Source organism: Chiroxiphia lanceolata, chromosome 8, assembly GCF_009829145.1.
Source record: "Chiroxiphia lanceolata isolate bChiLan1 chromosome 8, bChiLan1.pri, whole genome shotgun sequence".
Classification (NCBI taxonomy): Eukaryota; Metazoa; Chordata; class Aves; order Passeriformes; family Pipridae; genus Chiroxiphia; species Chiroxiphia lanceolata.
The window spans coordinates 28,283,801-28,300,647 of record NC_045644.1 but is presented as its reverse complement, the minus strand read 5'-3'; the positions used below and the strand labels follow the sequence as shown (position 1 = coordinate 28,300,647).

At 36.5% G+C, this 16,847-nt stretch overlaps 1 protein-coding gene across 2 annotated transcripts in view; it reads left to right on the top strand.

Annotated features, from left to right (window-relative positions):
- BMPR1A (bone morphogenetic protein receptor type 1A) overlaps window positions 1-16,642 on the top strand; it is a 79,839-nt gene extending 63,197 nt beyond the window's left edge. For both annotated transcript variants that reach the window (XM_032694701.1, XM_032694702.1), the window contains exons 4-13: window positions 2,257-2,416; window positions 4,240-4,342; window positions 5,601-5,700; window positions 6,483-6,582; window positions 7,355-7,499; window positions 8,248-8,440; window positions 8,812-9,109; window positions 9,850-10,025; window positions 10,773-10,903; window positions 11,916-16,642. In XM_032694701.1, the coding sequence (XP_032550592.1) occupies window positions 2,257-2,416; window positions 4,240-4,342; window positions 5,601-5,700; window positions 6,483-6,582; window positions 7,355-7,499; window positions 8,248-8,440; window positions 8,812-9,109; window positions 9,850-10,025; window positions 10,773-10,903; window positions 11,916-12,041 (1,532 nt within the window). In that variant the 3' untranslated portion in view covers window positions 12,042-16,642. The remainder of the gene's footprint in view (window positions 1-2,256; window positions 2,417-4,239; window positions 4,343-5,600; window positions 5,701-6,482; window positions 6,583-7,354; window positions 7,500-8,247; window positions 8,441-8,811; window positions 9,110-9,849; window positions 10,026-10,772; window positions 10,904-11,915) is intronic.
- Window positions 16,643-16,847: the final 205 nt, after the last annotated feature.

Here is a 16,847-nt window from a genome sequence, read left to right as displayed (position 1 = left end):
TGGTATGTGCTGTTCATAGATCTTATAAAGCGGTTCATCCTAATAAATGAAGAGGGAAAACGTAGTTCATCTCAGCTTTAGTATAAAAGGTTGGTATAGCTGTAGTCATGCTTCAGTGTTAGTTTACAAAGAGTAATACTGCTTTAAAAGATGCTAGACCTGCATAAAAATGTTGTTCTGTTTCTTCTGAATCAGAAGAAACCATGCTTTAAGGGTTCCTTGATTTCTTTTCTAGCAAATTTTAAAAAATTGCAGTCAGTGATCAGGGTAGGAAGGTGAATGAGTGACTGATGAGACATAGATCATAAAGCATTCAGACTTCTAACATGTGGAATGTCCCTGAAGGTAAGGGGGGTTTTATAACATTAATTGGGAAAGATACCTTAGTCATTCAAGAAAATGAAGAAGAAAAAAAGACAATATTTGCACATATGCAGTGGCTTTTCCTTTAAATATTAAGTAGAATTACCTGTTCTCTGAACAGGTAAGGATCTCTTAAATGTGAATATGAAATGTTGTGAAATATCTGTAGCATGGATTAAAACGAGCTTTCAGTTTATGCTGGGAAGAAATGTGTAGAAAGAGAGAGGGGACGGGTGGAGGAGCTATTTCAGTTGTGCAGAATTTCTTTGGTTAAATCAGAAATACCTACTGCCCAGGTAAACTCAGTTATTATGGCACCGGACCTTGTTTCTTGTTAACAGTTTTGTACATATCAGGACTGTTGAACTGCAGCATTAGTGAAGTACTGTTTGAAAACCACATTTCAAATAACACATGGCTAAATGATTTGAGAGTTTAGATAGATGGTGTTGTACTTTCTTAGAGTATTCTCTTAGCTGTATCCAAAAAAAGCACAGTTTCATTACCTGGCTGAATCAGGACTGTGCACTAGGTGAGCTGCATTAATCAGATAAGGAAATCTGCAAATCTGCTCTTTTCAGAACAATAAGATCAAATTTCACAAATATTTAATTTCACATTTGTCTGAATGACAGTGCACAGGGTCTTAATCAAGCTTTTCTGCACATCTTTCAAGCGAGGTACAACAGGAGACTGATGTTCTCATCACTCTAAAGCCAGGGTTTGGTTGGTTTGACAGGAAGTCACAAGAATCTGTTGCAAGAGACTGTGTTTTCTGGTCAGTTTTTGTTTGGTTTTTTTTTTTTCCTTAGATAAATTGAGATTTTTATTGTGACTAAATTATTTTTGAGAAGTATTGAGGGTAATAACTGAATTTGTAAAAGCTTCTGTTGGTCCTAACTGGTGTTTTCTTACTTTGCACGCTGAGCCTCACACAGCCATTTGCTGTAAACTGTATCTGAGCAGGTGATAGTTTGTTCACAATCCTGTCAAGTGGTGGACAGAAAGCAATTTTCTGTTGGTAAAATCAGGTATGATAAAGCTGGAGGAGATGGGTGAAGATGTTCTTATCTCGTATGGTGATACAAAGCATATTCCAAAGGGGGCAGAATATGTTCCTAAATTTTTTTTTCCGGATGTTCTTCACTAAGAAGAAAAGAGGTGGATGTTTTCTTCTGAATGCCTACATTCACGAAAGCACATTAATAATATGAACAAGGACAAATGATGCTTAACTCTCCTACTGTTGAGAAACTGAGGGCTGCTTGTAACATAATGTAGCCCTATTTCTATTCTGTGAAAGCTCGTCTGTATGGATATTCCTGTCGTTTACTGAAATTTAATTTGCAAACAAGATTTACTTTAGCTGTGTTTTGAAGTACTAATGCATACAGAGATCAAAAAAACCCAAGAGATTTTGGAGTTATTACTGCTCTTCTATGAGACTCTGAATCCATAAAAAGTTACTTCAGTTCAGAAAATTAGAAAATTGCATATTAAGTACGTTCAGTCATGCATGAAATTATTCTTGTTGTGGTTATCAAGCAGTCAGCATTTTGGTTTTCTAAATACATGAATGAGAAAGGCTTTCTTCAGAAAATTCTAACCTGTTACATCACTACTTTTCTGCCCCACCTTAAAAAGGGAAAGTATCTTTCTGTTCAGATTTATTAGAGTTGGAAAATCTGCTGTTAAGGTAAAAAAAATATTTGAGCTAGGTATTTCTAGAATAAAATTACTAACTCAAATTTCTGCCATAATCTTGGGAGAGGAAGTTCTTGTGTCTTGCATAGTTCAATTATTTATTAATATAATTATTCTGTTGTCGTGTTTTGCCTGTAAAAGTCTTGAACCAGAGAGATGCAAAAATACTTCATTTTTTTTAATGTGCAGGTCAAAATCTAGACATGCTTCATGGCACAGGAATGAAGACAAATTCTGACCAAAAGAAACAAGCAAATGGAGTCACACTTGCTCCAGAGGACACCTTACCTTTTCTGAAGTGCTACTGCTCGGGACATTGTCCAGATGATGCTATTAATAACACGTGCATGTGAGTATTGCATTGAGGCTTAGAAAGGCTCTTTGAAGAGACTCATTTTGGCTTTGGAGAGAGCAAGCTTCCCTCTGGAGAGCTGACCAAGGTTCTCTCAGGTGATTTAACCATAATTGATTTGACACTCACTGGTTCTGTGAAGAGCCAAGTGTTAAAACCCATGGTCATCTGTATGTAAACAATACAGTTTTCACCATAACTTAGAACCGTTTGCAACTGGCAACTTCATCCCCAACAACTGCTTTCAAGGACTGAGTAAATAACCTGTAGTATTTTATAATTGGGTGTGTATTAAGTGACCCAAACCTAAGCCTTCTGATACCACCACTTGTTTGCTTATTTTTTCACCTAGACAACATAGCCATGTACTGAGAATTCTTGTTATGTGTTCATTAGTTATCACCTGTGAAGGAAAGGCAGGGGGGAAAAAAAGAAAAGCCTGTGAACATGTAGGGACAGGAGGGAAGTGTTATCTTTGACAGGCATAAGGGTCCTAACAGACTCATGCACTTGATTATATGCTTGCTTAAGGTGTTTTTCATATCATAAAATGTCTTTGGTTTCTCTTCATTTGCAGTTCATGCTTAAGGCCCTTGTGTTTTCTGCCTTAAGAATTAATATACATAGTAGAAAACATGTTACTTGCTGCAGTAATTGGAGTCTTCACTTTAACGCATAGTATTCAGCCTCTCTACAGCTGTCACTTGGCAGATAAGGCAGTTTTTATGGAACCCAAGGAGGTAGAATAAACACTACTGTCTTTTTAAATGTAAGCCCAGGTAATATCTTACAGACATAGTTTTGCACCAAGAAAATGTTGTAGTATTTTGTTTTCAAATCCTTTGGTATTTATTTATTGGTTTTTATTGCCCTCTAGTGTGTGCAGTCAGTATAGGCCTTACTAATTTTTGTCTGAGCTGGTGACTGTATAGGTCATTGTGCTGATAATAAAGCTGTTAGTTAATGACACTTCAACGCAGTGTCCATATGCAGGGTATTTTATGGCGTTTTGCTTCCCAAATTTGCATCTCTTTACATTCATTTAAATAGATTGTAGTAAAGACAAAATTATTTCTAGATTTGTTTTCCTTAGTAAGGGAATGAATGAAGTTTGATTTACTCAAATCTTACTTTTACAGGCATTGAAATCACAGACCTAGCACTGCAATTTGGTGTAGGATTCCTTACAAATATTGTTGACATTTTCAGCTAGTATAGAAGTCAAAGCAGTTGTATAATGAGATAGTGAGGAATTTAAGGGTCTTTTTTTTTTTTTTAAAGAATGTAATTAATTTGTTACTGTCAGTTTTAGAAAGTGGATTCGGTGGTTTGTTTGTTTGTTTTGCCCTAAAGGCTGAATATTTGAGAGAACTTACGTGGGAAAAGGCTGGCTAAGCTGTAGATCTTGAAACAGCCACCATACACATACTGGGACTTCTCTTTGAGAGTTTATCATTGTAGTTTCAAAACAGACATGAGTAAATTCTGTTTAAACCTATAAAATTGTGTTAGTAAGCTTTTTTTAGTCTGCTTTTCCATCCCCTCAGTTGTTCCTAAACTGGGTGTCTGTGGTTGGATATGAGCAGTCTTGAAGAGGGCTGAGGAAGCAGAAAACAGATTATTGGTGAGAAGGCCTCCCTGTATGTGGTGTTTGAGAATCCTGTGGGAGTCTTTTGTTCTCAAACTGGATGGTAGCCACTGTGTTAAAGAATTTTTCTAGATATTTTCTTTCTAATATTCTTAATGGGTTCATGGTCAACTGATGCTGCATATGAAATTACAAACATGCTGGTAAAGCACAAGTGATATGTTTATTCCAGAACTAATGGGCATTGCTTTGCTATCATTGAGGAAGATGAACATGGAGAACCGACACTTGCTTCTGGCTGCATGAAGTATGAAGGTTCAGACTTCCAGTGCAAGGTAAAAAAATGAGATACCATTAAAATTTTAGGTCTCCATGGAGCTTATGTAGGGAAACTGCATAGACAGTTTAAATTTCTGTAGTTTACAACTGTAGTTGTAGAATTTTGCATGTTGCCTTTTACCACTGAGAAGAATAGGACCAAACAGTCATGAGTGAGTAGTGGCAGGAAGGACACTTGATGGTGCTCGAGCAAAGATTGAAATAGAATCTTAGCTTGTTGGAGTTCTCTGCAGGAGAAGCTCTTTGAAAGATAGTAAAAAGTGTTTTTATAAATACGTCAACAACAAAAATAGGGCCAAGGAAAATCTCCATCCTTTGTTGGATGCAGAAGGGAAAATTGTAACCAAGGATGAGGAAAAGGCTGAGGTAGTTAATGCCTTCTTTGCCTCAGCCATCAATAGTGAGACTGGTTATCCTCAGGGCAGCCAGCCCCTTGAGCTGATAGGCAGGGATGGGGAGCAGAATAGAGCCCCTGCAGTCCTGGAGGAAGTGGTGACCTGCTGTCACTGGGGCCTGATGGGATTCATCTGAGAGTACTGAGGTGGAAGCAGAGCTCACCCAGCCACTCTCCCTGCCCACCTCAGTGCTATCACTGTTCTGGATAATTTTAAAGTTTAAAATCCCTATGGCTTGAGTTTCTGTATAACACAGTTGTCATAGCACTGCTTTTTGGAAGCACTTTTGACTTCAGTTATTGCTTGTGAGTGTTCAGCGTTACTGCAAATCAGACCTGAGGTGTCATGATGTCCTCCTGAGACTGTTCTCGTTTTTATATTAGTGCCTTACTTTCAGTTTAATTTTCATGCCCCTCTGTCTTGTATATGGTGTACTGAAGATGTTTTTAAAGCAAACAATGCTGCTATGATGAGTACAAGAGAAAAGCATCTAAAGCGATTGGGGTGTGTCTTTAGAGCAGTATTTATTTAACATATTATTAACTGGTTTTGACTAACCTTAAAAAATTTACAATTTATGAAATAGCAACTTAAGTAGAAACCATGTATTTTTGTTCACAAAGTAGAAAAAGTCCTGTGAAATGTAAAAAAAAAAGTAATATCTAATGTATGCACTCCAAGAGATTATATGATGCCTGTCTACCACTGTGAAGTGATCCTCATATATTAAACGGTGTGGTTGAAGTGTTATTTAAATAAAATAGCTTCGGCTTTTGTCCATGCTGTGTTGTAGCCATAGCACCACCTGTCCACGTTTTGTCTTCAGAATGTGAACATTTATTTGATTCTCCTTGAACAGGACTCACCCAAAGCACAGTTGCGTCGGACGATCGAGTGCTGCCGTACTGATTTCTGCAATCAGGATTTACAACCAACCTTACCACCTCTTGACAGCACAGGTAAGCAACTCCTGTGTGTTAACACTGCTGCTAATAAATGCTCCCTATGTAGATTCTGTTCTTCCTAATCAACAGCTAAACATGAGAAAATGTAATTATAGTATTCCACAGATCTGCTTTTTCTGGATTAAGTAGTTTTTCTGTGAAGCTCTGTATTACACTTCATCCTCTATTTTCACTTTTCCTTTTTTGCCACTTTCAGGTTAATCTTTTTCTTCATCAATACCATCACTCATGGTATTTTTAGTCTCTTTCTCAGTGTGCTAATACCTTGATCTGCATGTGATCTCTTGATCTGGTTTTATTTTGGTTCCAGAATCTGTTCTTTTTTTTGAAATTTTTTTTTCTAATTTCTGCTATGCTTTTGCCATTATGAATGTATCACAAAAAGGTATTCTGGCATTGTTTACTGTTCTCTGCTGTAAATTCATTCTCTTCTTTCTGTTGTTCCCAGTGAAAATAGTTTTTCATGCACTTACTCATTCATTGCTAGGCAAGTCTTACTGGTTTAACTGTTGCTTTATACCTTCTCAGAATCTTACTGCTCTAAATCTTTCTATTTCTAAACTAACAGGAGTCAACAACTTCAAAATCTCAAGTTAAATCCTTTTTTTGTTTGTTTATTTTCATCCAAATGACATTCTTTGCTTTTCTGGTGTCAATACTGACTTTGATACACAGTATATGAAAATATACCTAAATAAACTGTTTACAATATGTGTTTAATTTATAGACTTTAGAAACTTTACCTTTTTTTTCTCTTTCTCTTTTTTGTCGAATAGATGGACTTTTTGATGGCAGCATCCGTTGGATGGCAGTGTTGATTTCTATGGCAGTCTGCATAATTGTCATGGTCATCTTATTTAGCTGCTTTTGTTACAAGTAAGGAAAGGACTTTCTTTGTTGGCAACATTTTTAATTTTGCAAATCCAGTGTAAACAGAACAGTTATTTTGTAAATGTACTCAGTTGCTCATATGTAGCTTGGAAACCATTGTAACTTAATGTCACATTTCTGTGGGTAGCAGTTTGCACTGCTAGGTAAAACAAAATGTTCACAGCAGAGAATTTTAAGTGAATTTGATCCTTTCCTCTGGCTACAAAGTATGTGCAGTTTTCTAAGCTACACGTAACTTCAGTCACTTTTGATAATTAAATTCCATCCGCTTCTGAGATTTTCCTTTTTCTACTGTGTTCCAAAACTAAATAATTGACCAGCTGAGCTATGGCAATTCATTCAGGTGCCCCTGGGTGCCTCTGTCAGCTCCAGCCCTGTGCTGGAGGTGGTCATTGGTCTAGAAATTTCAGAGGAAAGGTTGTCAGCCTCATCTGCCATGGTTCGAGGTCCAACCTGTAAGTTTAAACCAAAATCAAGGGATGTTATACTAGGAACACTGGCTGTGAGCTGACTATTAAAATGCTGGTTTTCCACCTGAGTCATAACCAACTGACGTGCCTGTACATGCTTTACAACTTCTTAATAGGAAAAAACTATGTAAGTACATTTCAGGGGAAAAAAAAGATACGGCAAAATCTGATTCTCTTTTCTTTCTTTTAGAAAATTTCTACATTTAAATAGCTCATTTCCTAGATCAGTTTGGTACATATTTTGAAGAGTGTTTTGGAGTTCAGCTTAACTCCTCTTACTTTTGCAGGCATTACTGTAAGTCCATGGCAAAGAGGCACTGTTATAATCGTGACCTGGAACAAGATGAAGCATTTATTCCAGCTGGGGAGTCATTAAAAGACCTTATTGACCAGTCACAGAGTTCTGGGAGTGGATCAGGATTACCGTTGTTGGTAAATTATAACCTAAGATTTTTTTCTTCCCTGAATTTCTCTCCATCACATACAAAGTTTGGTTTGTATCCAATGCCTAGAACACAGCAGTTTATCCATACAGAATATTAATGTTTTGTATGGTTTTATATGCAATTATTATGAAAAATTAAGTACAAACTGAACATGTTTAAAGCTCGTCTTCATATAATTAACTAAAATGAAGTGCAGAATTAGATGATGTTATGAAATCTGTTGGCATCAGCAAAATTTAAAGAAAACTTAGAGCCCACAGACACTAAGATAAAAATGCAATAAATGGCTAGTACAAGTACCAAATTGAGTGAACTCAGAGATTTTATTTTCTTAGTGTCCACTGACCAATAAAATAGATTTGCTTTTTTTTGAGTGATAGAAGTCTTCAGAGAGACCTTTAGGCCTTTCAGTACCTAAAGAGACCTACAAGAAAGCCAGAGAGGGACTTTTTCACAAGGGCATGTTGTGATAGGACAACAGGAAGTGGCTTTTAACTCAAAGGGAGTAGGTTTAGATCGGATATTAGGAATAAGTTCTTCACTGTGAGGGTGCTGTAAGGCACTGGAATAGTGGAAAATTTCATAGAACAAATCTTATAATAGGAACAAAATTCAAAGCAATCCAAGCTTAAGAAGCAACCTGGCCAAGTATTTTTGGTAAACTGCTGGGTTTCCTTCCTCTGTCTTATACCCTCTTCTTTCTTTTTTTCATTTCTTTTTTTAATCTTCTTTAGGTTCAGCGCACTATTGCCAAACAAATTCAGATGGTGAGGCAAGTTGGAAAAGGACGGTATGGTGAAGTGTGGATGGGCAAATGGAGGGGTGAAAAAGTGGCAGTCAAAGTGTTTTTCACCACAGAAGAAGCCAGTTGGTTCCGAGAAACAGAGATTTACCAAACTGTTTTAATGCGTCACGAAAACATCCTTGGTAAGGAAGCAGTGCTTTGTTTGCCTGCTGGAGGGCTTGTGTGAGGGAGGAGGAGGAGCAGGTCTTAGAGAGTGGCTTGAGGGGTCTGTGGCAGTTTCTGTGGAATAATATGTGCTAATAAAATGTAATTGAAAGGGCAGAATCTTGCTGCTCTTGGTTGAAAACGTGTCTACCGTGTCTGTGCTGGAAGACCGGAGTGGTAATCTCATGTACAGTTAGAGTCAGAGCCTCTGCATTATTACTTTTCATAAGGGGGATGCATATCCTCTGATACAATACAAGACAATATAGCTTTAGGAATTATTACTGAATCTACTGCATAAAAAAATTTATGTACAAATCAACAGTAATTTTGTTTCTGTGTTCCACAGGTTTCATAGCTGCAGATATTAAAGGCACTGGCTCCTGGACACAGCTTTACTTGATTACAGATTATCATGAAAACGGATCGTTGTATGATTTTCTGAAATGCACAACGCTGGACAACAGGGCTCTCCTCAAACTGGCTTATTCTGCTGCATGTGGTCTGTGCCATCTACACACGGAGATCTATGGGACACAAGGCAAGCCTGCTATTGCACACAGGGACCTGAAGAGTAAAAACATCTTGATAAAGAAAAATGGAACCTGCTGCATTGCGGACTTGGGTCTTGCGGTCAAGTTTAACAGGTAGATGAACAAATCCTCTGTAATGGGCAAACATTAGCATATTTTTTTTTTATTTAATGCACCAAATATTCAGTTTAAAAGGAAGATGGAATAATTTGGTTGCATGGTTTCATTTTTTTTTTTTTTCAGTTTTGAGAGTAAAACGTTCTTGAGTGCTGGTAGGCATCATGATGAAAATAGATTGTTAAGAGAACAATTAAAATACTCTTCTTATGGAAAATAAAAGATTTTTAGAGGAAAGGAAGAGGAGACCACCTAATTTGTTATTCAAAACTGACCATTTATAGTAATTGCTCTCATGTAGTTTCATTATAAATTCTTTCATAAAAAATTTGAACAGTGTAAAAGGAGTTGAAATTTAATTGAAGTGATACTATAATAGTGTTATTGAATACTTTATATTTTTGAGCCTTATTCCAGTAGAGCCTAAAAGAAAGCATAAGCCTTTACAAATAATTTTCTGAGTTGTCACCAAATATATTCATCTTTACACTGGTTTTTAATGAATTTTTTTCTATGTTTTGTTGGGCAAAAGAAACAGTAAACTGTCAACTACCATAGTCACTATGATTTTACTGGATAATCTTTTTCAGGAAAGTACAATGTATTGAGAGGGAAATATAAGAAAGAATTTAATCTGTAAATGGGAGCTTGGCAGTGTAGTGCTTGCATCATCCAAGATTTCATACCTTGTCTTATAATAGCCCACAGTTCACTAACTTCCTAATATTTTCCTACAGTGACACAAATGAAGTTGATGTTCCCTTGAATACGAGAGTGGGAACAAAACGTTACATGGCTCCAGAAGTCCTGGATGAAAGCCTGAATAAAAACCATTTCCAGCCGTACATCATGGCTGACATCTACAGTTTTGGGCTGATCATTTGGGAAATGGCTCGGCGCTGTGTCACAGGAGGTAAACTTTGAAATATTCATCATAGAATCTACCAGGCCTTTGCCTTACCCTAACAGTGCTTCGACAGGAAATAATATAACAAGCTTGTTTCATCGTGAGGCTTGTGTTCTGTAAAAGCAGCAGTAATAGTCTGTCCAGAGAACAGCTTGAAAATCACTGAACTCAACCCTTTTGATCGTTGCAGTTAAGCGTCTTGGGCTTTTTTTCCCACGCTCAAAAAGCAGAGTGCCTGATTTGGGAGAAATAGTGGGATGCAGATGTTTCACCCCTGTGAAAGTGATATTATTCTTTCCGTAATTGATAAGATATTGTTCTTCTTTGCATTTCTGATGTCATTCAGTTTTCTCCTGACACATATTTTGGTGACTCATCCTGGCTTTTCTTTCACTCTTCTTTTTGTGTCCTTATAGATCTTGACCTGTATTCTTCCACCTTACGCTTTCTCTGTGCTTCTCTGTAGCATGTAGTGGATTAGAAGAAGCCAAATTCTACATTGGGTATCAAAATCAAAGGCACTGCAAGGAATTGTTGTACCTATTAAAGTTAATAAACATAATATTGGAGCTTTTATGGGGAGTGTCTCATTGTTACAGTGAAAATTTCAGATTTTTATCCCAGTAAAACAGCGCGGTTGGTTTGACTTGGCACAGAGTTGAGTTAATTTTTGCTCCTGGCTAAGGACATCTGAGAGTAGATATGTAGATTTATTCATTTTAATGGTTCTTGATCTTTCACAATTATCTCCAGGTATTGTTGAAGAGTATCAGTTGCCATATTATGACATGGTGCCAAATGACCCATCCTATGAGGACATGAGAGAAGTGGTGTGTGTCAAACGCCTGCGCCCGGTCGTGTCCAACAGATGGAACAGTGATGAAGTAAGTATGCAGAAAGGGAAAGCTGGTTCAGTTTGTTCGTTAATGTGGAAGGGTATTTTAGTTTAATAAATATTAAAACATTGTGAAATAGGGACTACATTGAAACATTCTGATATTTTGAAAAACTCACAGCACCAGCGGGAGAAAGATACACTCAAATCAATTCAAAAGACTCAATTCAGTATCTGAGGGGCAGTGTATGAATACTGCTCTACTTGAGGTCTTCTGTGGTGGAATATGTTCAGAGTTTTGATTGGAGATAAAACTTAAATGAAGTTTTAATTTATTAATCTTAATGTATGTAGCATATTGGTTTGTAGCAGAAGATATTTCATGGAATATGAAGCAATTCCTTTGTGGATTTCCTTTTTTTTTTTCCTTTTTTACTGTTACATTCCAGGACAGGCTGTGACGTAACTAAAATATTTTCATTTTAGATGTGTTTTTAAAGGGCCACAGCTTGAACCCAGTAAACAACACATAACTATTTCACATAGCAAGTTCAATATGCCATAGCCATTCTTCTTTCAAGTCCTTGATTTCTTCTAGGAATTCCCAGTTTTCTCCTTTTTTTTTTTTTTGGACTGCTGAAAGAACTGTTGTCACATCTTCATTTTCAATGAAAAAAATTCTCTACAGTTTTCCTGACATAAAAGTGGAGATTTTTCTGCTTATTACTGCCATTTTTGTATCACTGTTCTTGAGTTGTAACGAGAAGTTCTGGTAATGCATCTTTGGGTAACTAAATTGACGCTTCAGTTAGTTCCAGCTCCTGTAAATGTGAGGCTGTGAGGGGGAGGGAAAAGGAGGATTGGGATGTGGATGTTTGGGTTTGGATTTTTTTTCAGCAGACCCGTTTATAATAGTTTCCTACCAACAGTTTTGCAGAAAATGTAGAAGTTGCACATTTGGACTTAAGAGTCCTATAATTTGGCCTTGATAGTGAACCAAAATTATACACCTCAGATCAGGCAGTTGTTACGCTACTGTTCTTTTGTTTTTCATTTTACAGTGTTTAAGAGCAATATTGAAGTTGATGTCTGAATGCTGGGCTCACAATCCTGCCTCAAGGCTCACTGCCTTGAGGATCAAGAAGACACTTGCCAAGATGGTGGAATCCCAAGACGTAAAGATTTGACATAGGAAAATGACTTTGGAGAGCAAAGCTGGACTCCTAGATCTGCTCACTCAAACGTGGGTGAGGAAGATAGAAATAGGAAAGAGGAAATAACTGAGATTCAGTGTATTTTCTCAGCACACTTCTACAGGCTGCTAATCAAATCTTTCAGTACTTCATAGACCGTGATACTGAGAGCCTCTCTACACTACATGCTACGTATATGGACAGCCTTGATGAAATACACGTTTTGGTTTGGTTTGAGCTGCATTGGGACTTCAATCATACTTAATGAGTCTCCAGTAAAACTCTGGGTACTGAATTGAATGTTCAGATTACAGTGCTTTCTGTGAAAGCCTAACAAGCTATATGGATTCAACAGAGATGGAGAATATAAGCTTTTTTTTGCCTTCTACCTGATAAAACCTAGTCAATCCATACCAAGTTTTTGTGAAAGAGCCTGTAGGTTATGAATCTGTTTGTGATACTACTCAGTTTAACAGTCCTTATGCCTTTATGTGTGTGCCAGGATTATTTTGCTGTCATTTGGAATATATAAGAAACCATTTAAATGAACAAAGTTTTTATGGTCGGGGTTCCATGCATTTTGTGGCTCTACAATCAGAGATTTGCTACAGAATCTTTGCCATTAAGTTATCTTCTGAAATATCAGTTTTAATTGTATTTCTGTTTTTGTTTTGATCACAACAAGAACTGCAAAAATGTGAACCATTAATCAGTTCAGGAATGCCTACCTAAGTCTGTAAAGAGCTTGAAACAATCTCTCTTGAGGTGTAGGCTGCCTCAGTCATCTCACTCATGGTCTAGTGAGTTCCTTAATTGGATGACTATGAAATTTGGCATTTTTTTCCAAAATGCCACACGCAACCAGCATTTTTGCCACAGAATACTTTACATCTTAGCAGAAAGACCACTGATGATGTGTTTTGCCTTTCTACTTTATTGGGACTCACTGACAGGTGCCTGCCATGCTCTGAACTCTTTTCCACAAAGGAGGGGATTTGTCAGCTGTAGGAGCATGCTTTTTCATCATTTGGCAAAAGTAGGCAGGAGGTAAGTTTTGAAAAGCTCGTGAACGAGTTTGTTTTACAGACACAAAATAGGGAAAGGCAGGAAGCACTGGGTGCTCAGAAGACTAGAGAATACAGTAAAGGCCAGGACCAGGAGAACTGAATACGTGAACTCTTGAAGATCCACAAGGTGCAGAAGATTTTGAGCTGCTTGCCCTGAGGTTAAACACAGGAGGCCACATCTGTGGGCCACTTAGTGCACAGTTACAAAAGTCAAGATTTGAGACAAGGTAAATCAGTTGATGTTTTAAGTTCTAGTTAAGGACATTTGGAAGAAATGGCTTTGAAATTAATTCATGAAGATACAGTAAGTTGCATAACTGCAAAATTTGGTCTTATTGTGCCAACTATTTGGCCTGCACAGGAAGCTGTAGTTCCCTCCTTTTTGTCACTGACCCACACAGGTTGATTAAAAGCCAGAACCCTCCATGAGGTTACTGTAAGGCAGAATTACGGATTATAACTCCTTTGGCACTTCTACTTTGAAGTTAGAAAGTAGTACCATAACTCAAGCTGAAGCTTCAAGTGCATGAATCATCTGAAGAATGAACACACAGTATTGGAACCATTGAATCTATTTGATAATTCAAGTGCCTATAACTTTGTACTGTAAATCTTGTTCTTGGTAACTTTAAAAAGGGAAGTTATTTATACAGTGTGTTTTGTGCTTTAGTAAAAAAAAAAAAGCCAACAAAACCCTAGTTCTAGGTACATGTGTACAATTAGATACATGCACACACACACACACGCCATAGTCGAGATTTGAAGAAAAAAGTTGAGAATAATACTAAAATTGATGAAAAAATGTTAAAACTTCAGATTGATTTATGCCGGATTATTTGTTGTCTTAAAATATGTACATGGAGATTGTTTTGATATGTGTTTAAATTTCCCTTGAAAATACAACTGATAGAAAACAATGTAATGCAGAACTAATGTGATTTGTGAACAATTACAGCCTTCTAGCATGTTACTTTTTTTTGTTTTAATCCTGTAGTTCCCATAATGTAAATGGTCAGGCAAAAGATTGCAGTATTTTTATTTTCTATTGTGATGTACAGACTTTATTTAACAGTTCTACATATTTTATAGAAAACTAGCTATTTTGAGGGACATTTCTTTTTTTTTTTTTTTTTTAAATAAAGTCATTACTTTTGTTTAGTAATGCCTTTAAGTATTAATATGTATTCTGGCTGAGAAGTTCATAGGTGTGTCAACTATGCTTTTAACTTATTTGAAAAGAGCAAGAGATATATGATGATGTGCCACAATCCTCATGATAAAGGGCTTTTAAAAAAAAAAAGTTTCTCCGTCCATTGCCAAGAAATAGATGATGATTTTGAAATTGTGAATCATGTCTTCGCACATAATTTTTGCACAGGTAGATGGAAAATGTTTGGTATAAGCCAAAAAAAGTAAGGGATAGGCTTTTTTTTTTTTTCCCTTCCCTAGGATTTTTATCAATAAGAAGGAAAAAATGATTATGTAGGTACCCTGCTAGCTTAAACTTTCAAAGCATGGAGGTCTGTTTAAAATAACCCGTTCTTATTTAAAATATTGTTACTTCTTTTAGGAGTTGCCACATCATTATTAGCTGTAAACTTGTTTTGTGTATTTTTTTAGTTCATTTTTCCCAAGTCTTCAGGAAGCCCCTGCTGGAAGCATGAATTTCAACAGTTTGTAATTTTCCCCTTGTTTTCTTTACCATTGTTTAGGCATTTGCAAGGCAATAGGATGGTGATCTTTGGTTAGACATCTTAGGACCTAAATTGATTTACACATTGATGTCAAGTTAGCCAACTGCTGCAAAGATGGTTTTTCTGAGAGAAAAAAAATCTTTTTGCCTTAAACATAATTTTTCAGCACTTCAGTTACGAGGTTCATACTCAGAGGTATCATTCATATGTTGTTTTTATGGGCCTGAACAGGAGCTTCCTTGATTCCCTGATACCCAACAAAATGTTAACACTAAAGTATGTGGTTGCATAAAGCACTTGAGCACATACCTGTGTTCTGTGCAGTCATTCACTGTTTGGAGGCTAAGTGTGTCTATATGGATATTTTAACAATCATTTGGGGGGGGAAAAAATATGCTCAAAGCTAGCCCATTAATTTTTACGTAATTAAGCACAATTAGTGCAGACTCTAAAGGTAAATTGTTCCTTCATGCAATGCTGTTGAGTTCAGAAGCCTTTAAGGTCAGGGAGGGTAATAGGACTCTTCCATTTTCTTGGTCACTATTGTAAGCATTTGTCACCCAAAGAAATGTCCTCCAGGACAGGCAAAGGTGATTTCTTTCTTTTTTTTAATGCAAATATCAAGTGGGTGGAAAATATCTTGGGGCCTATCAAGACTGTGCCTTGGAAGTTCTTAAACATTCATATGGAGGGATTTTTTTGTGCTTATTTAACTTGCTCCATGTGATTTCAGTTAGATGGAAAATATTTTGAGTCACTTATATAATTCTTATTGTTACAGCAACTGAAAGGAAACTTTTTGTGTCCCTGGTTAACTTCTAAATTCCACAAGAAACATGATATTCCTACAGAAAAATGTGGGCTTACATTTTGAGTTTATTCTGAGTTTCACTTAATGTAAATTTTCCGCAAGAAACATACAGCTTTCCCAATATCCATCACTTTTCCCCAATTATTTTCTTAGTCAGTCTTTTTTGAGGTCTTGAATAAAATGTAAAATCAATATTTTAAGTTACCTCCATAGTAGTCTAGAATAAAATTTTAGATCTTGATCTGAATGACCATTTGAATGTGTTTATAAAACAAATCATTTGGATACATTTTGTCTACTTTATCTTCACAGACTGTATTTTAGTGGTCTACAATGTTTGAAAAGCGGAGATATAAAGTTAAAAAACATTCTTTTGCTATTGCAGATATTTTTAAAGGGAAGTTACGTGCTCATTTTCTGTGAAATATTCGAATGATTTAGCCCTTCCTCCTTCTCCTGACAGTGCCTCTGAGTCAAAGGTCTTTATCCTGTGCCCACAATCTTTATTCCAAGTAGGGGTGATGTGTAAAAGCAGCTGGCAGTGTTGCACGATATGGTGCTTTATGGAGCCATGGTGTACTAGCCTTGGTTGTACAGCAGAAGTGGAGTGCACTTAACTTCTGATTTTTTTGACAAATCTAATGTAATTGTTGCTTTGTAATGTTCTGCCGTTGAATGCAATTATAGAAGCCCACCCACATCATGTAGTGACGTTTGTGCTCTGACATGACATGCCCAAAATGAAATGTACTATATTGTATACAAAGGAGAAAAAATAACATTGTAGTTAACCTAGAGAAGATGTAAATAAACTATGAAAGAAGAGTGGAACGAGACAAATGGTCACACTCTTGTGTGTGTTATATGCCAGAAGTGTAGAATACTATAAAAATGTAACACACTAATGTATTTTGTACAGCATCTGCTTTAGAAGGTGCCTTATTGAGTTTACCATGAATTGCTTGTTCTGTACACAGATTATGTCCAATGTATCATTTTTAAGTAAATAACCTTATTTTAGTACACATTAGTAATGTGTTTTGTTACTATAAGATTTTGCCTTAAAAATGTAATGACTTGGAAATCATAATACTGTAACTAAATAATTCCCTACTTTTTAACACCTCGTTTATGGTTTGGTTTTTTCCCCTACAGACTTTGAATAAGTTATTAATGATCACTTTTATTCTTCAATGATGTTCAGAATTATTTGGTGCTTTATAAATTC